We start from the raw sequence: 22,970 nt of genomic DNA on the forward strand, positions 1-22,970 counted from the left end.
GGTTGAATGTTTTTTAAGTGGCAAGAGCCGAGCCTGTTCCCACGCTGGGACGGAGGGAGGTTTCGCCGCTGGTGAGACGGGGCACAGCTGGAGGAGTCCCGAGGGAGAGGGGACGGAGGAAAGAGACTGAGGAGGGGGGTCGGAGCGCAGGGGGCTGGAGAGGCTCGTGCAGGGAGAGCAGACGGCACCGCCCCCAGGGCCAGAAGCAGCTACGGTGTGTGCACACTTGCTGCGCGCCCAGGCTCTGCAGGGTTTCAAGGGCGTGATCGCACGTGATGCGCAGAACCGCCGTCTGTGGCCTCGGTCGCTCCACCTTCCAGAAGAGCAACCGGAAGCTCCCGACGGCGGACTCTTCGCTCGGGACCACCCGGCTGCGGGTCGGCGGGTCGGCGGGTCGGCGGGAAAGCCTCCAAACGGCTGGCGCGCACTGGACCTGCGCACGCGCGCTGGGGCTCGCTGTGCCCCTGTGACCCAGAATTCCACGGCCTCGGAAGAGACCATGGGCTCTGCAGGAGGGGGGAGTCCGGGGGCGGGGCCTGCACCATTAAATGGGCTGGAAGTTCCGTGAGTTTTTTGCCATAATCCCCCTCCCTTCTGTGAGGGGTGGAATGTTCCGACTGCTTAAGAGGCTGGGACGGCTGTTGTGAGGCCTTTCCACTCTAGGTGTCGGGCGGCTGGTGGTGAGTTTGTCTAGGCCGGTCCGCGGGCCGCAAGGGCGAGGGAGCCAGAGCTTTTCTTTTTGATTTTTATTTTTTTTGCGGTACGCGGGCCTCTCACCGCTGTGGCCTCTCCCGTTGCGGAGCACACGCTCCGGACGCACAGGCTCAGCGGCCATGTCTCACGGGCCCAGCCGCTCCGCGGCATGTGGGATCCTCCCAGACTGGGGCACGAACCCGTGTCCCCTGCATCAGCAGGCGGACTCTAAACCACTGCGCCACCAGGGAAGCCCCAGAGCTTTTCTAATTTCTCGAACGATGTCCTCGGGGAGCCTGATTGGAGGGCGGCGGGCGGCTGCATCCACGCGGGTCTTAGGGCGGGCGCCGTGGCCTTGTGTCCGAGTTTGGGGGCCGAGGCCCGAGGACCGCGTGCGTCTTAATCCGGCCGGGCAGCCGCCGTCTCGGGACCCCTGACCCCGGGCTCGCCGCTGGGAGTGAGCACCCCCGAGAGAACTAGGTAAGAGGGGCTGCCTGCACCCTAGGGCGCGGAACGACGTTCGTAGTGGGGCCACAAGGGAGGCTTGCTCGGCTATCCTGATGATTCCGTAGCAAGTGCCGTCAGACACGAGGACTGATGATTTCTCCGCCCATCCGATCTCAGTCGCTGACACCTGATGCTTTACGTTACTGTAGCTGCCAGAGTCTGCCCTAAATGCACGCTCTAATCTTTGTTTCAGAGGGCAGACACTCGATTTTGGAGACGGGAGCAACATCCCTACCCGAGGTTAAGAGCCAGTCTGGGTAAGGATTAATACGTATTGTAACTTAGCCGTGTCGGTCTTGCAACCTTAAATGGACTGATAACTGCCTGGTGTCTTATCCCTGTTGTCGCTTTCATGCATTTGACGTAATTATGCGCTGCCTCGTTGCATAACTGCAACGGTTAGGAGGTTGCGGCCCCAAGTTACGTCTAAACCGCATCTGTATTCAGAAACGGATGCCTTAAGGCGGTTTTAGCCGAAGCCCAGGTCCCTGGGGCGGTACTGTGGTGAGGTGCTTGGCTGCTCTGATGAAATCACTAATAGGAAGTGCCGTCAGAAGCGATAACTGACGATACCAGTTCCTGGCTGACTGCAGTCACGCGTCCTCACCAGTAGCTGGTGCTCAGGAGTAAGCTGTTCTGGACTGTGACCCATAATCTCTCTTCACCCAGGTTGCAAATTAGTGAAGGGTGGCCAGCGCGTGACCACCAACAGCTGGGTATGGGATCCCGAGCATTGGCCTGCTCCGAGGTAAGCTAGCTTTGGGCTCTGGAGAAGTTTGTGGTTGAGGAGGCCTAGCTCTTGAGTTGATTCATGTGAAGTTGCTACTGGACCAGATATTGGCAGTGTCCTCCGGCTGACCTAATACCTCGTGTCGGTGCAGCCCTTGAGCATTATTGAGAAAATATCGGAGAATGAGTTTGGTTCGTGATGTCTGGACCAGACTGCAGAGTGAGCCCAGGAGTTCCTTTGAGGTCATGGCTGTACAGTCCTGAGCAAACTGCTTATCTGCTCTGAAAATGGACAGCCTTAGGTCTGTTTGCAGAAACAACGTGACTGAATGGAGGTTAAGACAATGGGAACTGCCTCCAGTTGCTTTTGGCATCTGCTGTCTGTCCATGGGTGCCTCATTCATCCCGCCAGGTTTTGAGCACTGAAGAGTGGGATCGGCGCAGCAGAGCTCTAAAGTGGGCGGCAGTGGCAGCAGCACCCCAGCCCAAGAAGAGGTAAGATTAGGTCTGCACAGTGACCACCCCCACAGTAGGATGGATAAGCAGCTAGTTTTGTTGAAATGGATTTGCGGAAAAGGATATCAAATGATGAAATCACCTAAAAAAGCTGGAATTACCGGCAGATTGTGTGGTGGTGAACCTACGGTTTTCTGAAGATACCTTTTAGGCTGTGAATGACTGTTCTTGGAGTATAAAGTAAGATTAACTGATACTTGGTTTCCTTGCAGGCTGTGCTGCGGCAGGGCAGAATTTGAAGTCCTAAGGACCAGGGGCGGCCATCAACGTGGGCCCTGAAAACCTAGGCCTCCCACATTTGGTGTAGAAACACTCACCCTGTGCTGAGTGGCAAGAGGGACATTCTTACCGATGAGGGAGCCAAGAAATGGATTTTCTGGGACCGCGTGGACTGGCACTTCTGGTGTCACTAAATTCATGAGTTTTCTTGTATCGTCCCTTAACCAAAAGGAACTTTTGTACTTTTAAATATTGTATAAATGTGTTCTTGGGTGAGAGCCTGAGATTTTTTGTTTGTTTTTGCGGTACATGGGCCTCTCACTCCTGTGGCCTCTCCCGTTGCGGAGCACAGGCTCCAGACACGCAGGCTCAGCGGCCATGGCTCACGGGCCCGCCCGGACCGGGGCACGAACCCGTGTCCCCTGCATCGGCAGGCGGACTCTCAATCACTGCGCCACCAGGGAAGCCCAGCCTGAGGTTTTTGAACTGGAAGCTTCCTGAAATTTGTATCTCCATGCAGTTAACCATAAACAATGTAATAAAAGTATGGTCTTTGGTATTGGTTCTTACAAATGTGTATTTGAAGAAAAAGTCCAGTTTGATCACTGCTGACAAATATTAGCAGTCCAGGTATTAGTACTTGTCATCTTCCCTTAAGGTAGGTCTAAGCTGTTCTCCCTTCTTGAGACTTGGGGCAAAAACCCCAAAGCATTTTAAGGCATCTGTAACTGAGTCCAGTCCCCATCCCTCTGGGCTCTGTCTGCCCTTTTGCATAGCCTCCCTCTAGCTCCTGAAGCCCTACCCCACACCTGCCCAGACAGCAGCAGGCAAGGACCCTCTTCAGCCATCCCCATCTTGCCACCTTTCACCGGTGTGAAGGTCTTGGCTACCCTACTGGGCTTGAGGCTGGAGGCATGTCAGGCTGTGCTTCCCTAGTCCTCTGCTGTTTGCCTGAGGGGCTCTGTCTGGTTCACCAACACTGGGCACCCAGAATGATTTTCTCTAGCTCAAGAATGATTGGTTCCCAATGTCCCTGGACTTGCTAATTGTGCCTGAAAGGGATGACTTTTTAACCCGTAGGCCTTGGGTAAGGGGAAGGTAGGGTGAAAACCTTGGCTTTCTCCCCTTGGGGACCTCCGGTTTTTTTCCCCTTCTCCCAGTTGTCTTGCTTGGAGGCACCTCATCTTTGTGGTCCTGCGTTTTCGGGAATGTGCTCAGAGTAGCAAGGTTTACTTTGGGGACTCCATGCGGAGGGATTTTATGGGAAAAGGGTCCTTTCGAAAGGAAGCAAGGCTTACTCTGGCCTGTACCCTAGGAACACTGACGCATGTGGAATTCCACTAGTCTGGGGTTTCTGAGTGGCATGTGCTGTCTGCCCCAGACTTCTAGGCTGTCCTAAATATTGAAGGGTATAGGGGGGTGGCTGGTCCCGTGGCTAGACCTCTGGGGTCACAGGCTGAAGGGTGAGCCTTGTAAATGGAGGCTGAGACTGGGAAGTTGGTCCCAAGGAGCCAGGGCGCCACAAGGAGGAGGCAGACACCCCTCAGTTCAGATGGGGATGAGGCTCCTGGGGTCTCCTGCAGCCAGTCCCCTACCCCAACCTTCAGCCAGGAGCTAGGGATTCCGACCTACCTCCATCAGGGGCACATCCGGCATCTGGATATTTGTAATTCAGGACTGGAAAATCCCGGGTTAGATGCAGAGCCCCCACTACACTTCCTTTTCTGGGGGGAAAGCTCTGACCGATCACGTTAACTCAAGCCTCCAGCATCCCCAGCCCCTACATGGCACCCACAAGTTGGGAAGCTGAGGGTTGGTTCCTCTTGAGCCAGGGATGACTGCTCAGGAGCCAAAAGGCAGATGTGGATTGACAAGGGGGTGATGGAGAGGACCAGAGAGGAATTACAGTCCTCCTTTCCTAGATGCTACCATCTGGCTTCCTGGGTCGGGGGGAGGTGCTGCCAGGCCCGTTCTGGATGGTGGCCTGCCACCCGGCTGGGAACGCCCGCCCTGCCTCAGCCATCCTACCCCAGCAGGACTCCCTGGAGAGGCCCCCACCTCCCTGTCACGTCTGAGGTGCACCTGTAGTCTCCCTGCCTTCCTGGTCCCCTCCAGGGTCCTCCTGGCCCACAGTCTCGTCCCGGGCCTCGTCCCCACTGCCCGGGCCTTCGCCCAGCTCCAGGATGGTGGGCAGGTGGCCCTGCTTGGGGGAGCGCTTGCGCAGGCTGAGCAGGAAGGGCTGGGGCAGTGAGAAGATGTCCACGTTGTTGCCCAGGTCGATCCACGTGACGCTGGGGAACTTCCTGGGGTCCTTCAGGGCGTCAGTGAGGTCGCGCAGCAGGGCCCGCGTCAGCCGGTTGCCGTTGAGGGCCAGCGTGGTCAGCCGGGGCAGCGTGCTGAGTGCCGGCAGCAGCTGCAGGACCATGTCGTCCGTGAGGCCCGTGAAGCCCAGCTCCACGCTGTCCACCTGCTCCCCGCAGCGCTGCAGGTAGCCGGTCACCCGCTCCAGGTCACGGGGGGTCAGCGGGATGCCAGACAGGTCCACTGTGTTGTCCAGAGGGTTCCCGGCCAGGACTGCCTTGAGGCTGAAGGGGAGATGAGACAGCAGCGTTCAAGCGGGTGGGGCAGGCTTTTCTCCCGAGGCAACCTCCACTCAGCCCTCTGCCCACGGGGCAGAGACCAGGGGCCCCGGTCCCCTTGCACTGCCCACATCTCAGCCCGGCTGCCCGGCAGGCAGAGCCTGGGGATCACAGGGCAAGGCCCAGGTGTTTCTGCAGTGACTAAGGAGACATTCTGGGGCCAACGCCAGGGTCTGCACTGGACTCCTTCCTTCCTTTTTTTTTTTTTAAATTATTTTTTTTTTATTTTGGCTGCACCGGGTGTTAGTTGCGGCACGCAGGATCTTTAGTTGTGGCAGGCAGGCTTCGTCCCTCATGCGACCTTTAGTTAGTTTCTTAACCTCTGCGCCTCTGTTATTTGCCTCAGAAATGAAGCCGACTGGGTACCGTAGGGTCGTCATGTGAAATAATAAACGCAGTGAGAATGGCGCCCTGTGCAGGAGGGCGGCGAACGGCCGAGCTCCCTGCTACCCCACGAGTGCCACAGACCTTGGAAGCCCCTCCTTCAAGACCATCTTCCCTGCCAGACAGAGGGTCCTTGGGGGGGCCCTCGGGACAGCAGGCGGGGGAGGGCACAGGGGCCCCGAGCCTGGCATGGGCTGCTGTCAACCCCCTTCCATTCCCTACCGCCCGCCACCCCTTGCTCTTCTTTTTCACCCGCTCCCTTGCTCGGCGGCCCAGATCTCCCAGCTTCCAGATACCCCAGGCAAGCCCCGAGGCTCCAACCCTGGGAAGGACAGGGAGTTGGAGGGGGCTCAGCACCTGTTACCATCAGCAGCCCTGGGATCACAGCTTGGGCTTCCTTGTCGGCCTCTTAGGAGAAAAAACAGGCCAAGGGAAGAGCTCGGTAAGAGTCTCAGTGGAGGGAAGACAAGTGCAAAGGCCCTGAGGCTGGTAGAGCTCAGCATGTCTGTGAACCAGCAGGAAGGCCAGTGTGTGGGCGGGGGCGGGTGGGGACCGTCACTTGGGCCTGAGTGGGTTTCAGTCAGCGGGACAGGGAGGCGTCCGAGCAGAGTGAGGCTTCTGAACGAAGAATGGACTGAGCGCCCTGTGTGCTGGGGAGACAGGAGGCCCCTGGGTCTCAGCAGAGTATACCCTCCCGCATTTCCCTCCTCCAGAGCTAGCGCACAAGCAGACAAAACTGCTCTGTCCCCGCATTTGGTCCCTGCCCTCAGCCCACTTGGCACCCCCTTTGGCGACTTCCTCCACCAGGGAAGGGCCCTTGAGGATCCATCTCCTCTCCTGCCTTGGGGGGCGGGGGGTGGTGTCCAGAAGAAGGGAAGGGGGCCCAGAGCTCTTCTGCTCAGCGAGGGGGCTGGCCTTCCCCTCCCATCTGTGGGACCCGGAGGAGGAGCCTGCGCGCCAGCAGGGCCCGGCCAGAGCCTTCAGGACACCGGCCACTCCGCTCCGTGATTCGCAAGCAGTTCCCCTCTGCTTCTTTCTGCGGTGCTGTTCTGGCCCCCAGGTCCTGTGTCCCAGTGTCCCCTCTGCCCCCAGGGTGCAGGGGGCCACACGAGCCCTGAGGGTCCTCACTGCTGTACGCCAGGGACAAGGCTGGGGTCTGGGTCCCCCTGGGAGACGACAGGAGGGCTGGGGCGAGTGCCCGCATTCAGCGCACCAGGATCAGAAACCCCTCTTGTCCCCCTCCCCCAGCATCAGGACGGGCACGCACCCCCAGATCCCACCACACAGAGCGGGGCCCAGCCGCCAGCATCTCCCAGGGCTCCTGCCCACCTGGAATGCCCACCCTGCCTGCCACTTTCCCCCCGGCCCCCAGCCCTTCACTTCACCTTCTCCAAGCAGCTCTTGCCCCCCCATCCACGGCCCCGGGATGGGGTGCTGTCCCGCCAACGCCCGGCCCAGCACAGCTGGCTTTGAGTTGCCCTTGTAGGAGGCGGCTGGGCGGCGGCGGGGGAGACCTGCCTCGGGTGACCGTGACTCACCAGGCCTGTGGCTTCCTCTTCACCAGCCCGCGATGGCGCCTCCACTGGGAATGGGGGCTGAGGTGGTAGGTCAGCTGCCGGCACAGCTTCTCCATGGCGCCCAGTGCGTCACCCTCCTGCAGAGGAAGCCACGGGTCCCTGACTCGAGGGAGCAGGCAGGGAGCCCAGGCCCCCACCTCCGGCTTCCTGCCTCTGCGGGAGCAGCACGGACCCCAGGCCGAGCTGGGGAGGCCTGCTGTGCGGGCCCAAGGTGGCCGCCCTGAGCAGGGAGCAGGGGTTGCAAACTCATCTGCATGATGGTTTTAGTTTCTGTGAATTCGCTGCTATCGCTGAAAAACCTGAGATTTCTATAGAAGTTTGGATTCCAGGTGATCTGACAGTTCACCCCTTAGCCAGGGTTGCCACGGTCCCTGCCGCTCCCCGATGCCCAGGGCCATCTTGCTCACTCGTTCGCCAGACAAATACCCGCTGGGTACCTCCTAGGTGCCGGGCACTTGCTCTAGAAGCTGGGGATTCAACCACAAGCAAACGTCCTTGCTCGCGTATTCCACACAGCAAAGGGGACAGTGAAATACTTTACCGCGTCTCTTCTGCCCACGTCAACGGTGGGAAAATAAAAGAATGAGGTGCCAAGTGGTTTCCGGCCCAGTTCATTCACTTCGTTACCTGTCTGGCCCATCAGCATTTGACCTTGAGACCCTGGGTGTTATGGCCTGAATTGTGTCCCTCTGCCAAGTTCTTAAATTGAAGTTCTAATCCCCAATACCTCAGAATGCGGCTGTATTTGGAAACTGGGCCTCTGAAGAGTAATTAAGGTAAAATGAGATCACTGCGGTGGGCCCTAATCCTATACGACTGGTGTCCTCATGAGACGAGATCAGGACACAGACACGTACAGAGGGGAGACCGCATGAGCACACAGGGAGAAGACGGCCATGTACACACCAAGGAGAGACACCTCAGAAGAAACCAACCCTGCTGACGCCTTGATCTCGGACTTCCAGCCTCCACAACTGTGAGGAAATACATTTCTGTTGTTTAAGTGGTATTTTTGTCACGGCAGCCCCAGCAAACAAATACTCTGGGTTAAAGGATGCAGCAGAGAGATTTTAGAGGCTCCAACTCTGTCCCAAGGGGAGTCAATTCAACAAAGAGTCCCCGAGGCCTGGGAGACCGAGTGGCCCAGAGCGTGCGCTCCCACCAGATGGTCCGGTGCCAAGGGCCTAGGCCAGGAAGTGCCAGGCACGGATGCAAACCCACTTGCAGACGGCAACGCGATGTGGTGAGGTCAGCCACGAGCCAGGGGCCAGTGCCCAGCAGGGCGCCTGGCACAGAGAGGCTGCTCAGTAAAGGCTGGCTTGATTATCACCATTACCATCATCACTCTGTTAGTGCTGTCCCCCCACCCCCATCTGCTGTTTGGCCCTCCAAGGTTTCAGGTTACCTGTGGTCAACCTCGGTCCAAAAATATTAAGTGGAAACTTCCAGAAATAAACTCAGAAGTCTACAATTGTGCGCCATTCTGAGTAGCGTGATGAAGTTGCGTGCTGTCCCACTCCTTCCCACCTGGGACATAAATCATCCCTTTGTACAGTGCATTATCACTGCATATGTTACCTGCCCTTTAGTGTAGGAAAAACAGGGATTTTCGGGCTTGGTGCTATCTGCGGTTTCAGGCATCCCATGAAGGTCTTGGAACATATCCCAAGGGTCACGGTGCTGGCCGGGGTGAAGGCCAACTTTGGAGGCCAAAGGGAGAAGGGGAGGGGCTGGCACATCTCGAGCTGAGGGTCTGCACCCAGGACCCCTGCATGCTGGAATCACCCAGAGCTTTAGACAACACTGCTGCCTGGGCCACCCCGCAGCGATGGGTGGGCAGCCCGGGCACGGGGACTTTTCAAAGCTCCCCCGGTGATGCCCCTGTGCTGCCAGGTGGACACACCTTACAGACAAGAAGGGCCAGCGGGTGGGGTGGGGTGGTCTGCCCGGCATCACCCCTGCGACCACCGGGGACAGAACGTGGCCAGTCTCCCACAGCACCCGTTCCAAAGCCGAGGAATGAGCTCCTGGCCCTAAACCTAACCTCCCGCAGGGCTTCCAAAATCAGGGGCCACGAACTCTCCCTCCGCCCTCCGGGCCCGGAAGGAAGGAACAGGAAAAGGGGCGGCAAAGCAGCCGCCGCAGTGCGCCGACACTGCCACCAGGGGGCAGCCGCGCGCAGGGCGAGGCCCCCAACCTGAGCCTGTTTCCTCATTTACTAAACAGGGACGGAAGATGTGGTCACTTAACAGCGGACCTGACACCAAACGTGAGCTAATGTTCTCGGAAGTGAAAGCCCCTCCGCTTGTCTGGACTAACGAAACACAGCTAACCTTTACCGAGTTATATCACCTACTATACGCTGGGCACTAACTCATAGCCATCCCATGAAACAGGGGCCCCTCTAATCCCGCTTGACACATGTGGGAACGGAGGCACCAAGAAGTGGAGGGGATGGCAGGCCACTCGACGTGTAGGACGGCATCAGGATCCAAACCCCGCAGTCGCCTTGAGGCTGGGCTCTGCTCTGCCCTTGAGGGATGAATCTTTTGCGAAGGTTGGTTCAAGTAGCTTCTATCGTTTGCAAACCAGAAAAGCCTCAAGCAAGCCCACCTACGTTTTCCCAACTCCATCACTTTTGGAAGCCCCCTCCAGGCCTCCTCCTGCAGGAAGAGTTAGACTAAGCAGGAGTCGCCCAGCGTGGAGGACGAGGAAGGAAGGGGAGGGAGGCGAAGAAGGAGGATGCTGGCCCCTCTCCTCTCATTCAGAAAGCCGCGGGGCCCAGCAGCGCTTTTGTGGGACCACACCCCACTCCCAAGCCACAGCTGACCGGTCCAGAGGCGGACCCTGGGGGATTCCCGACTTGGGACAAGACTCCTCGGGGGCTGAACACTGACAAGTCAACTCAGGAGCCCCGGGCAGCCATGAGGTGTGGGTAGAGGGGTGGGGAGTGAGGCCGGGTGGAGCAGAGGGAGGGGGGCAGGTGTGTGTGCTGTTCGGGGTTCTAGTGCCTCTTTCAAGCTTGGCTGCCACCGGGAAGGATAAGTCCTCTTCCTGGCTGGAGGCAGGCCGCGGGGGCTTCTGTTGCTTGCAACAGAGGAGGCTGCAAGGCAGGCTGCGGAATCTGCAGCTTTCCCTCCCACCCGTGGAGAAGGAAGGAGGGGGAGGGGCTGTGGCACAAGTCGGGTACACTGGGCACCGGCCCAGCGCCGCTGACCGCGGGCCTTGGAGAAGACCCTGCCTGAGGGACTCACTGACCAGGCAGGAGAGAGGCCCACGGCAGACCTGCAGGCCCCTCCGGACCGGGTCACCGTGTCCCTCTGACGCCCCCTGCCGTCTTCAACCCCCCACCCCAAGAACTGTAGCAAGCACAGCCCTGACCGCTCTGCACTCAAGGCTTCCTCACTCAGTCATCAGACACGACTGCCCTGTCTACTGCACCCTGGACGCTGCTCCAGATCCGGAGACTGTGCTGGGCTTTTTGGTCCACTCCCCACCCCGTTCTCTGTGCTGGGAAGGCTGAGCTCTTACAGACGGCACCACCCGGCCCTCTTGCTCCTGGCTGTCAGTGGGACTCAGCTAACGGGACGGAGGTCAGAGGGCAGGAGAGAAAGGCCCAGGATTAACTCTTCTCACTCTCTCCTTGCTTTAGCCAGCCTCCAAGTCGGCCCCCACGGATGCTGGCCTCCTGGCAGGGTACAGCCTCCTTCCACACTGCATTAGGGCTGACTGGGTGATCAATATGCTACGGCAGCAGGGACAGTATATGATGTCTGAGGCTGGCTCATAGAAGACCCTGTGCTTCTCCCTTGCTCTCGGGGATCACCCCCTCTGGGGTAAGCCAGCTGCCCTGATGTGAGGAAGCTCAAGCAGTCCTGTGGACCAGCCACGGGGCTCGGAGCTGAGGCTTGCCACCAGCAGCCATGGGGTATGCTACCCTGCCAGTCCCCGTCGAGCCACCAGGACTCGCAGCCTGGGCCAATGTCCTGAGCCCCTAACTAGAACCCCCCGCCTGTGCTGCTCCTGAATTCCCGACCTGCAGAGGTGGATCAATGATGAATGTCTGTTGTTTTGAGCCACAATGCTTTGGGGTGACTTGCTATGCAGCAATAGAAAATACAATAAAATATAAAAGAAGAACAAAAACACAAGGTGGCTCTGGGAGAGCTCCTCAACAAATCACTGAGCATACACCCTCATTTTAGTGTCTGCTGGTGGGAAGCCTGATGGTGGACATGATGGAACAGACGTGCTGGGTGGGAAGGAAGGAGTCCCTAAAACTTCCCGCTACATGATCCACGCTGATAGGGGGATTTGTTCTGGGTGATTTAGGGACACCCAGGCGGAAATGTCCAGGAGTGGGAAGACTTTTGAGTCTAAAGACAGGCTGCAGATACAGACTTGGGATTCATCAATACCATCATCATACCAATGCCTCTTCCCCCTTCTGCGGGCAGGCACAGACCCAGCCCTTTCTAGGGTCTCGGCCCACACCCTGCTAGGGTACAGGAGGGGGTTTCTGGTAGGCTGAGAAAATAGACAGGACTCATTCGAGGTGGTCATCTTAGCGGCGGGAAGGATTATTTGTCTTGTGGATGCTTCACCAGGAGTTGGACCAGAAAGGGCTACTTTCTTCATCCCATCTCACAGCTAAGGGAGACCCCGCCCCCCCCCACCTTTTGTCTACAACCTCTCGGCACACACTTGGGCTGATCTGAAATCCTCAGATGAAAGAGGTTCGAGCAGCAAGGCCTGGCTAGCCCTGAGCCAGCTCACATGGGTGTGTGTGTGTGTGTGTGTGCAGAGGCCACCCCCATCATCACCTTGGGGACCCCAGAGCCAGGATCTCCCACCCATGCCTCAACCTCAGCTGGGAGAGTCCTTCCAGAGGGCCTCTCCTGCCACGTGGCCTTGGGTACGGGTAGGGGACTGGCCAGGGCCTGGGCCTCCAGCAGGGTGGACCCCACTCTGGCTGCCTCTAGAAATCTGGGTTGGAGATAAGCCTGTTGATTTCCAAGACTCTGAGTCCATGGGGGCTGGGCCTGAGGCCGTGACTTTCTTGCTTCTGTGTCCCCCACTGACCTGCTAAGTCTGAGCACCCCGCCTGGCATGTGGTCAGTGCCCACAGACTGGTGACACCTCGGCTTCTGGGTGTGAGGCTCTCGGCCGTGCCAGGCACACACCCACGCTTCCTGTAAATCATCTCACTGAGCTCTCAAGCCAGCTTTACAGGGGAGGCTATGGCTACGTCCACATCCGAGTTGAGGAAAACAAGTTCAGCTAATTAAGTGACCTGAGAAGGTTACACCTGTGCCACGGAAGCAGTGTTTGTCCCCCCTCCGCCCCCAGTTCATATGTTGAACCCCAATCCCAACGTGATGGTGTCTGGAGGGAGGGCCTTTGGGAGGTGATTAGGATCGGACGAGGCCACGAGGGTTATCGGAAGAGACCAGAGCGCTAGCTCACCTCCCTTCTGCCACGTGAGGCCACAAGGAGAATGTGGCCGTCTGCAAACCACAAAGAATGTCCTCACCAGAACCTGACCGGCCCGGCACCCTGACCTCAGCCCTCCAGCCTCCAGAACTGTGAGAGATAAGTGTCTGTTGTTTATTAGCCACCCAGTCAATGGTAATTTGATGTAGGAGCCTGAGCAAAACCACCTGTGAATGGCCCTCTAGCCCTCCCCAGTGGGGGGGGACAGATGGCAGTGCAGGACCCCTTGGCCTCAGCCCGCAGCCCCTTAGTCCTGTCCTGTTTCCTGGGGTCGACATGGGCAGTTGACCACCTGCAGACCCGCCTACGTGGAGGGAGGGGGGCACTGGAACTGCCCCCAAACAGGCCCCTCCTCCCCAGCCCAGCCCAGGTCTTGCGAGCCCCACGGAGCACTGATGGCCCAGAGATCCAGCACCTGAGCGCTGGCCTGCCCTGCCCAGCACTGGGGCCCGAACGCTGGGGTTCTCACCTGGGCCGTAACCTTTCTCAGGTCGCTTCATCACCTGTATTTCGTCTTCCTCAACTCTAAGATGGGCATAAAAAACAGTCCTCTCCTATTGAGCTGCTCTGAGTGCCCTGTCATCTGTCACTCCTCTCACCTGTGGGCAACTAAATCCATGCTCTGGAAAGGGCAGGGGTCTGGCACCCACAAGGCCTCCTACGGCCTGGTCTCAGCTCCCCAGGAGAGCCAGGTATACCCTGAATGAGAAGTGGGCGGTTCCAGCTGCAGCCGGTCCCCTGTGGCCCCTGCACCAGCTCCTCGTCCCCAGGCCTTGGGGCTCCCAGTCCGCCGACGCTCATTACTGTCACACGTCTGAGCCCAGCACCCCTGCCTCTTGGTGTATCCCTCCACCCACCCACCCCACACCTGCCCCGACGGGCTCCCAGCCCTCCATGGCCAGCACCCCACCTTGAAGTCTTGACACCAGGCATTCCAGAGAGAAGCCAGAGAGAAGGCCCTAAACAAAGCCCCAGATGGAGGTGCCACCCCAGAGCAAGGTTTCAGCCCCTGGGCGCCCGGGCCAGGTGCAGGGTGGGCTTGGAAACCGCCTCTCGCCCTGATCCTAGGTTCTGCTCTGAAGTGGAGGCCGCCCCAGGCACTCCTCCATCCTGCCCTGGATTTCTGCCCCTTCCTTCCTGCTGCAAGGAAGTGCATCTCTTGGAAGCTGCTGGAAACTGAGGGATGGGAGCGAAGAAACCAAAACAGAGAGAAAAGCCCAAGTGTGGAGCTGCCCTTGCCCTGGCCCTCCTGTCCCTGCCTGGGTCCCAGCCTGGACTGTGGAGCCAGCGGGAAGAGGGGCAGATCCCCCAGACCCAGAGGGGCTGGGCAGCGCCCGCGGAGTCTGGAGAGCCTCGGAGCCAGGCAGGAAGTGGACAGGAGTGAAGTGGGTGGGTGTAAAATGACACTTGGCCTCAGAGAGGAGGACAAGTGGGCATAGTGGGGACTGCAGCAAACAGAGCGGCATGTAGGGCCACAGCTACATTTGCTTACACAGCGCCTTTGTGCAAAAAAGACAAAGCCCATCTCTAGGTGGACACAGTCTTGCACCCGTGCCCCTGGCTGGTGGGCAGAGAGAGGGCTGGACCAAGCTGTCTCCTGTCTCCCCGACCCCTGCCACCTCTGTGTACACATCTTTGTGCAGGGTACAGCCTACACAACCATACCTGGTGGCTCTGGCCCCATGTAACAGGGGTGGCTACTCAACTCCAGGCCTGTAGAAACGAGGAGCTTCCCATTTTTCAAGGGCAGCTAATATGGGGATTGTATGAAATACCCTGAGGTTTACATGTTGGTAGTGAATCCAGATTTACTGCAGCCCGTGGGCCAAACAAGGCCGGTGCTGATGGTGCTGGTATGCAGCCTCCGCCGTGGATGCTGGGCCTCAGGGCAGGGTGGGCACCTCAGGTGCTGCACGAGGGGCCCAGGCAGCGCTGGCCAGCCCCCCTTGGGCACCGGGCTGCTCCGCCCAGGAAGCTCCCCCCTTACACCCCGGAGCTCGCTGGCTCAGACCACGGACACCCTACCGGCTTAGGACAGTGGATGTGGCGTGCCAGGCTGATGATGAGGTCGTGTGTGATGGGGTCCACCAGGTTCCTGAAGCTGGCGTAGCGGTACAGGACGTCGTCCAGCGAGGTCGACTCCATGCCTAGGTCCTGCAAGAGGGAGGGATGCCCAGAGCTCAGCGAGGCTCCACCTCACCCTGGAGCCCCGCCCAACGTGCCCAGACTGCCCCCTGACCAGGGAGGAGACCCCTCCAAAGTGGCTTCCCATCCCACACGGAAGCATTTACAGAAAGTCCCCCGGGGGCCAGACAAGCCCCTGCAGAGACGGCCCTCCCTAGATAGCCCCCCAGCCTTTGCCTCTCCAGTTCCCCCAAGGAGGAAGCCAAGGGTGGTGGGCCACAGCGCTGGTGGCTGCTTCTCCACCTGGGACAAAATTTGGACACGGCGTGATGGTAAAACTCTTGTGCTTTGTGACAGGACCACGTATTGGTATTTATTTGCTTTCTTTTTGCTTCTGAGGTCATTCTTACGGCTCCTTCTGTGAAGGACCCCGCCTTGGTGTTCCTCTGCCTTGGGGGGTTGGGTCTCTGAGTTGTGGGGTTGAAAGGAGAAGCTGCCAGGCACCCAGAAGAAAACCCCACCAGCCCTCCCCCTAAGAAAGGGTGTCAAGTGAGGTCCTCGTAACAGGAGGGGCGGGAGCACAGAGGCAAGGGGCACGGAGCGGGCGGGGGCCATGGCAGAAACCTCTGGGGCAGAGGTTCCCCAAGCCTGGGGAGGGACAAGGGCTGGGAGCATCTGCAGAGGCCCCTGTCCACCAGCAAGAGACCCCACGGGCTTGGCCAAGAGCAGTGACCAGTCTGGGTCCTAATTCCCGGGGCCTCGCTCCAAATGTTCTGGACTGTACAAGACCTGAAGACTCTTGTCCAACCCCAGGGAAGGGGTAGGCCCCCCAGCCACGGCTAAGCTTGAATTTCCCACCAGCCAAGCTGGCGGGGGCTTGAAACAGTTAATTGCTTTAGAGAAGTAAAGAAAGATGGTTTTCTACCCCAGGGTGCTGGACTAAACGTGTGCCCTCTGTCTGTGGAAGAGCTTGGGTACGGCTTCTGACTCTTCTCAAACCCCCTCTCCAGTTTCTGTTGTCCTTGGCCGGAGCTGTGGTTCCCTCCTAGCTTGGGGCCTTGCACAGAGCAGAAAGGAACAAGGGCATTCCCATCTGAGGACTGCCCCACCCTAGGCCCCCTGGGCCCCCAAGCCGTATGTGGAGCTGCCCCATCACCGCCCAGAGAAGGCAGGCTCCCAGCCTGGGTTGCCATGGTCCAGCCACCTGCGGACAGGAATGTGTGGTGACAGGTGAGTCCCAGCTGGGGTTTGCTCCCTTGTCATTTCGGTGAGTTAGCCTGAACTTTTCTAAATACCTTCCCCATGTGATTCTTAGAAATCCCTGAAAGCAAGTAGGCTGGGTATCCTTATTCCCAATTTACAGAGGAAGAAGCTAAGGCTCAGAGCAGCTGACTTTTTTTTTAACTCACCGTCAGAATTTCAGGAATGGAATGTAGGACTGGTGGCTACAGTTAGCACAGCTGTGTGGGACACTTGAGAGTTGTGAGGACAGTAGATTCTAAAAATCCTCATCACAAGGAAGAAAACATGTTTTCAAACTATATGAGGTGATGAATGTTAACTAAACTTACTGTGGTAATTATTTTGCAATATTTGTAAGTCAAGTAATTATGCTATACACCTTAAACTTAGTGCCAAGTCAATTATACCTCAGTAACACAGAAAGAAAAATAAATTGCATGTAATAAAGATGTTAAAAAAAAAAGAATTTCAGAAATGGTAGGGGTGGGCTTCCACGTGGGCCTGGGGCCTGTCTTGGGAGGATCTGCCTTGTCTACCCCTGGGGTGAGCTGGGCAGCAAGCAGGCTGGAGGGCGGGGATGCTGCCCTGTGGTTTGGCCGCTGACATTTCTAAGAGCAAAGAGAGAAAGGGCTTTGCTGGGGTATCTGGAGGGGCCGTGCGCTCTGTCCCATGGGAAGCCTCGCGAGTCCAGGTCCTAGCGGGGTCCCCCCCACCGCAATGGTTCCGGGAGCTCTGCCTCCACCTCCCTGTTGGAAGAAATGGGTCTCGAGTGCCATCGAGGACACAACGGGCCAGCCTTGGGCTGTTTCTGTTTGGCAGGAATGAGCCTCAGAGGCAGCGGCCGTGCCCAGCGCCAGGTCCTCTGGCTGCGGAGATAACTGACACGGTCTGGCGTGGACGCGGTGAGGGAGGCGCCGGCTCAGGGTGCGGACAGGTCCAATCGTGCCGTGGACCTGTCCCCACCTGGCTTGTCCAGCCCCTCAGCCTCCCGGGAGGCATCCGGGGCAAGCTACCCGTGTCACTGCGTCTCAGCCTCCTCGTATGTAAAATGGGGACGGTGACCCCGCGTCACAGGTGGGCGAGGGACATAAACCTAGTAACACAAGGTAACGACTCCGCAGGGAAGAGAATCACCAGCTGAGCTCCCCTCCCCCTTCGGTGCCCCACCCCCCGCCACGTGCACAGGTTCTTAGTCTCTTTTTGGATACCAGGCCCATTTGAGAACGTGACAAAAGCCATGACCTCTCTCTCTAGAAAAGCCCGGGAGTCGGGGCAGGACAGGGAGCCTGGCGCACAGTCCACACCGACCTCATGGTCAGCAGGGCATGCCAGGGCCGCGGGGAAGCTAACTGTCACCAAGCAAAGTGCAGACCCTGGCGCCGCCCTCTGTGTGGTAGGAGAGGCTGGGAATATAGGAAGCGGAATTCAGGCTGTCAATACGTGGACGAGAGACCTCTTCCCCCTTGGGGTCCGTTTCCCCATCTGTGAAAGGGGCAAACGGACCACACTCGTAGTTACTGAGCCGTGTCCCAAGACCTTGGGGCTGAGGATGACAGGAGAGAGGCCAGAAGAGTCAGCGAGGCTTTGGGCCCAGCTCTCCACGCAACAGCTCTCTGGCTGTCCTTCAGGGTTTTTGTTTGTTTTTTTTTTTTTTGCGGTACGCGGGCCTCTCACTGCTGTGGCCACTCCCGTTGCGGAGCACAGGCTCCGGACGCGCAGGCTCAGCGGCCATGGCTCACGGGCCCAGCCGCTCCGCGGCATGTGGGATCTTCCTGGACCGGGGCACGAACCCATGTCCCCTGCATCAGCAGGCGGACTCTCAACCACTGCGCCACCAGGGAAGCCCTTGTTTTTGTTTTTGTTTTTGTTTTTTAAAGTAGTTCTGTTGTCAGAGAAGTTTGAAACCCCGGGACTGGATGGCTGCTTGCGTTTCTTGGGTTCCTACCAGCCCTGCCCCGTCTTCCCACTCCCCTCCCCCTCCTTTCCAGGCCAGTAGAGGCCATCCCATCCTGGCAGGACCAAGGAAACCCTAGCTGCCAAGCCAGGACGCTGGGGCAGGTGTGGGAAGATGTAAACTGTCCTTCCCCAGCCCCCCGCCCCCTGCCACGCACATCCCGCCCTGCATGTCCCCACCCTCCCTGTCAGTCTGGGTGCCCAGCCTGCTGACAGTGGGTCCCTCTCTCCACGCTGCTGCTGTTGTCTGGGGTCATGGAATTGTGGCTGGGGAGGGCGCAGAGGGTGGGAGAAGGGAGAAGGGAGGGGGGAGGGGGAGGGGGGAGGGGGAGGGGGGAGGGGGGAGGGGGGAGGGGAGGGGGGAGGGAGGGGGTCTCCCCAGGAAGGCAGATGTGCTCTGGGTAAGTTACCTGTGAGTCATGGCCACCGCCCGCCCTGTGAATTCCAGCTGGGGTGGGGCTCCCGGAGGTCCCAGGGCTCTGGGTTACAAGAAGCTGCAACAGGGAGACCCAGATGGGGGCCTGACAGACGCTGCTGCAGTTTCATCGCTTTATTCCTTTACTTCGACCCCACCTAGGCCCCTGGAATGCTTGTGCGGCTTTCAGACACCTCACATGTCCTGAGGGCCTCGGGCCACGTCTGGCGTCCTTGGTGTCCTCTCCGTGTCACCCACCAAGCCACCCACATTGTCACCCATACTGGGGACAAATGTGTCATGACTGCACTGACAGTGCTACATACCCTGCCCACCAGGGACCTCACAGTTCCGCTCTGCCCTGGCTGCCTGTCGGGGTGGGGGAATGAGGCGGGTGGAAGAACCAAGTCGATGTGCGGCTCCTCCAGGCTGCCCCGGGCGACTGCTTTGGCCTTGGAGGGGCTGGCCTGCCTTGCAAATACCAGGCGCTGCGGAGACTCCTAGCTTCCTCATTGTGTATCTAAATGGTACTATCTCTAGGACCTGTGCGTGTGGACGGTTCCCGATCAGAAAACCTGGGAACATCAGCCCGAGTCACTGCTTTGGGCAGCTTGGCACGGAGAGTGTCGCTGGCCTGCGACCAAGGGGGTGAACGGCAAGCACGTGTCACCTCAAAGAAGTGGGGCTCCCATGTTACTGAAGCTTGAAGAACCAGGTTTGGGGACTCACTCCAGTGGGAAGAGTGAGGGGTACGGCTTTCCAAAAAGCAAGCAGAGATTCACAGTATTTCTCAAAGTGTGAAGGGGGTCCTCAAGACCCTTTCAGGGCCTCTGTGAGGGCCTCTTTTCCAATGACACAGCAGCATGATGCTACATTTTCTTTGTAGACTTCAACCAGAACAACCTACTACAAGACATCGAATGCAGAAGCAGTGCGTGTGAGAATCCAGCTGTCTTCTACTAAGCCAGCCACACATGAAAGGGAGTCACAAAACTATGAAACAATGCCGCTCTTCTCACTATATTCTTTCTTTTGGAAAATATAGTTATTTTCACAAAAATTTCTTTCACATTGCAAGCTTATTAACTTTAAATGAATGAATAAATAAATCTTTAAAATATTTTTGTTTTTATTTCTTATACAGCAGATAGCATTTATAAGATATGACCCACATAGAGAAAACCTCTTTGAGGTCCTCAATAATTTAGAGTATAAAGGTTCCTCAAAAAATTAAAAACAGAACTACCATACAATCCAGCAATCCCACTTCTGGGTATATATCCAAAGGAAATGAAAACGTACTATCAAAGAGACAACTCCACTCCCATGTTCACTGCAGCATTATTCACAATAGCCAAGACACGGCGACAACCTAAGTGCCCATCAACCTATGACTGGATATAGCAGCTGTGGTCTATATACACAATGGAATACTATTCAGCCGCGAGAAAGAAGGAAATCCTGCAACAACGTGGATAGACCTTGAGGACATTATGCTCAGTGAGATAAGTCAGAGAAAGACAAATACTGTATGATTTCACTTATGTGTGGAACCTAAGAAGAACTGAAAACTCTGAAAAACAGAGTGGATTGGGGCTGGGGGGTAGGGGAATGGGAGACGGTGTTTAAAGGTACATACTTGCAACTAGAAGAAAAATAAGTCCTGGAGACTAATACACAGTACAACTATGAAAGACAACAAAACTATTGTTACCAACACTAGAAGAAGTGATATTTATGGGACAAGACAGGGGTGTTGGCTAACGCTACAATGGCAACCACATTGCAATATAAATGTATCAAGTCAATACATTGTGGGCCTTAAACAATGTTATACGTCAATTATATCTCAATTTAAAAGAGTTAAAAAAGTATAAAGAGGGCTCTTGGACTTCCCTGGTGGTCCAGTGGTTAAGACTCTGCGCTTCCGCTCAAGGGGGTGTGGGTTTGATCCCTGGTCTGGGAAGTTCCGCACGCCACGCAGCACGGCCAGAAACAAAAACAAAAACAATTAAATTAGAAAAAATAAAGAGGGTTCTTGATACCGAAAACAGCTGGAGAACCGCAGGGCTAGAAGCATGGGATACCCTGGGAGAAAGGGGCTAAGCTGAGCCAGGCTAGGAGCCAGGGAGCCCCTGGGGAGGGTGTAGCTTCCCTGCTATGCTCTCTCCCATCACTCCGACCCTCGGCGAGGCTCCCTGTTGATGCGGGTGTGGTTTTGGTGGTGGGGCGGGGTGGGGGGTCTGGGAGAGGAAGCTCAGCCCATGCCCACAGCTCGTGTCTGGTGTCTGGGAGCAGAAGCGCTATCAATCTCGGGGGCTGGCCCCCAACTAGTGAGCTGGCACCGTGGGGACCCCGGGCAGCTTCAGAGGGGGCACCCAGGACGTCGGCAGCGCTTGGGGTGGAGGGTCAGCGGGGAATTTTGACACTTGCCTGACGGCCAGCCTCTCCTCTTCTTGGCCTTTCTGAGTATAATCAGAGATTTTAGATCCAGGTCACTGCTCTTATTGTTTTAGTTTGTGGGTTTTTTTTTTTTAATTGTTAAAGGCACTCCATCGATGATAAAATTTGGCCATGTGCATTCAGTTTGAACACAGATTTGCACGTCTTTGGGACTGAGCTAACGTTCAGGGCCGCCACTCAGCCCTTCCCTGGAGCTGCTCCCATACCTGCACCTCATGCCGTCACTGCCCGAGAACGTCATCCAGAATGAATACATGGGTGGTTATTTTCTGAGCTCTAGCCTACCTGAAAAACCTTTATGTTAACGTCGTACCTGAAGGCAACCTGGCTAGAGAGAAACTAACCTTCAAAACGCGGTAGCCCCCTGGTACTCAGCATGGCAGGCGACTCTGAGGCAGTCTGGTTTTTGTGTCTTTAGCTGCTTTTTCTGCCCAGACGTCCATGGGATTGTCTTTGACAATAACCTCTAGCTGCCTCTCCTGGATGGTCTCAGCACACGGTACCCCCCTTCCCAGGAACATCAGTTCAACATACGGCGTAGCCCAAAAAGCAGCCGATGTCTTTACAGCAATCTCACAAGGTCACCAAAAGGGCACCCTCGTGACAGCCCACCCAAACTCCTAACATCCCTTCCTTGTGTCTCCCCCAAGACCCCACCTGTCCCTCAGTGGCTCATCTCGACCCTGCAACCTCTCTCCGCACCCAGCCCTTCCCTTCCTAACACAAATCAAATCAACTCCTCTGGCTCATCCAGTTCTTAGCTCAAGCCACCGCCAGCCCCACTCCAACCAGAAGAAGCCAGTGTTGAGGATGGACACACAGCTGGAGCTCCTGTGCATTGCCGGTAGGAACGTGAAGTGGTGCAGCCACCGTGGGGAACACTACGGCGATCCCTCAAAAAATTAAAAACAGAGTTACCATATGACCCAGCGACTCCACTTCTGGGTACATATGCCAAAGAACTGAAAGCAGGGACTCAGACAGATCCTTCTACGCCTATGTTCATAGCAGCATTATTCACAATGGTCAAAAGGCGGAAATGACCCAAGTGTCCATCAGCTTCTACAGACGCACGGATAAACAAAGTGTGGTATATGTCTACAACGGAATAAGAAGGAATGAGATCTGACATATGCTACACTGTGGATGATCCCTGAGGACATTACGCTGAGAGAAATCAGTCATAAAAGGATGATTCCACGCATATGAGGTACCCAGAGAAGTCAACTTCATAGACACAGAGTAGAACGGCGGGTGCCAGGGGCTGTGGGGGAGAGAGGCTGGGGAGTTGTTGTTTCATGGGGACAGAGTTTCAGTTTTGCAAGATGAAGAGTTCTGAGGATGATGGTGGTGAAGGTTGCAAAACAATGTGAATGTGCTTAACGATACTGAAGTGTAGAAATGGTTAATTTAAGATGGTAAATTTTATGTGATGTGCATTTTGCAACAATTTAAATTTTAAAAAAGGTCCTGCGACCCAGGAAGGCAAAAAACAGACACCTTCCTGAGATAACGAGGGAGCACATGTTTCTGGCCATTGTTTTTCTGCCTGCCACACCTGGTTATTACAATTTTTTACCACTGTGTGTCTAGTTGTGGGTGTTTTCTTTGAATTTACCTTCAGTGTTGGGGTCATTCCATCTACAAACATGGACCTTGTTATAGCCTGTCTCCTTATCAGGAGAGCGGATGCTGGCTCTGAGCGCCTTCTGAGCTGACCTCTTCTCGTGTTCATCCCGTAACACACGCCCGTGGACGGGCCGGGTTTGCTTCTGCCACTGACTTCATGTCCGGCACCGTCAACCCCACTCCCACTGCTTCCAGTCAGGACTGTGTGTTGGCCAGTGTTTCGAATCCTTGCAGTTCTTATTTTGCTCATTAATCTCCCTTTTCATCTCACCCTCCGTTTTTTTTTCCTTTTTTGCCTCTTTTCGTGACATTTTGTTCTTTTCCCACAAAGTTCATTTCCCCCGGATCCTGCCGTAGATCATTCCAGAGTCAGGGTCCAGCCTCCAC

General features: G+C 56.7%; 2 protein-coding genes across 2 annotated transcripts in view; one reads left to right on the top strand and one right to left on the bottom strand.

Moving 5' to 3' along the window:
* Positions 1-275: 275 nt before the first annotated feature.
* Positions 276-3,223, top strand: LOC307067931 (uncharacterized protein; the record flags this gene model as incomplete). The annotated part of the gene is made up of 6 exons (XM_079725553.1): positions 276-393; positions 664-680; positions 1,394-1,457; positions 1,870-1,948; positions 2,244-2,424; positions 2,658-3,223. The coding sequence occupies 5 exons, from the start codon at positions 276-278 to the stop codon at positions 2,353-2,355; spliced, it is 390 nt and encodes a 129-aa protein (XP_079581679.1). The 3' UTR covers positions 2,356-2,424; positions 2,658-3,223.
* Positions 3,224-4,729: 1,506 nt separating this feature from the next.
* LRRC75A (leucine rich repeat containing 75A) overlaps positions 4,730-22,970 on the bottom strand; it is a gene marked incomplete at both ends in the record, with an annotated part of 34,654 nt that continues 16,413 nt past the window's right edge. Inside the window, 3 exons of the mRNA XM_079726066.1 lie at positions 4,730-5,249; positions 7,226-7,341; positions 14,783-14,911. Of these exons, the coding sequence (XP_079582192.1) occupies positions 4,730-5,249; positions 7,226-7,341; positions 14,783-14,911 (765 nt within the window). The remainder of the gene's footprint in view (positions 5,250-7,225; positions 7,342-14,782; positions 14,912-22,970) is intronic.

Source organism: Hyperoodon ampullatus (genome assembly GCF_949752795.1).
Source record: "Hyperoodon ampullatus genome assembly, chromosome: 19".
Lineage (NCBI taxonomy): Eukaryota > Metazoa > Chordata > Mammalia > Artiodactyla > Ziphiidae > Hyperoodon > Hyperoodon ampullatus.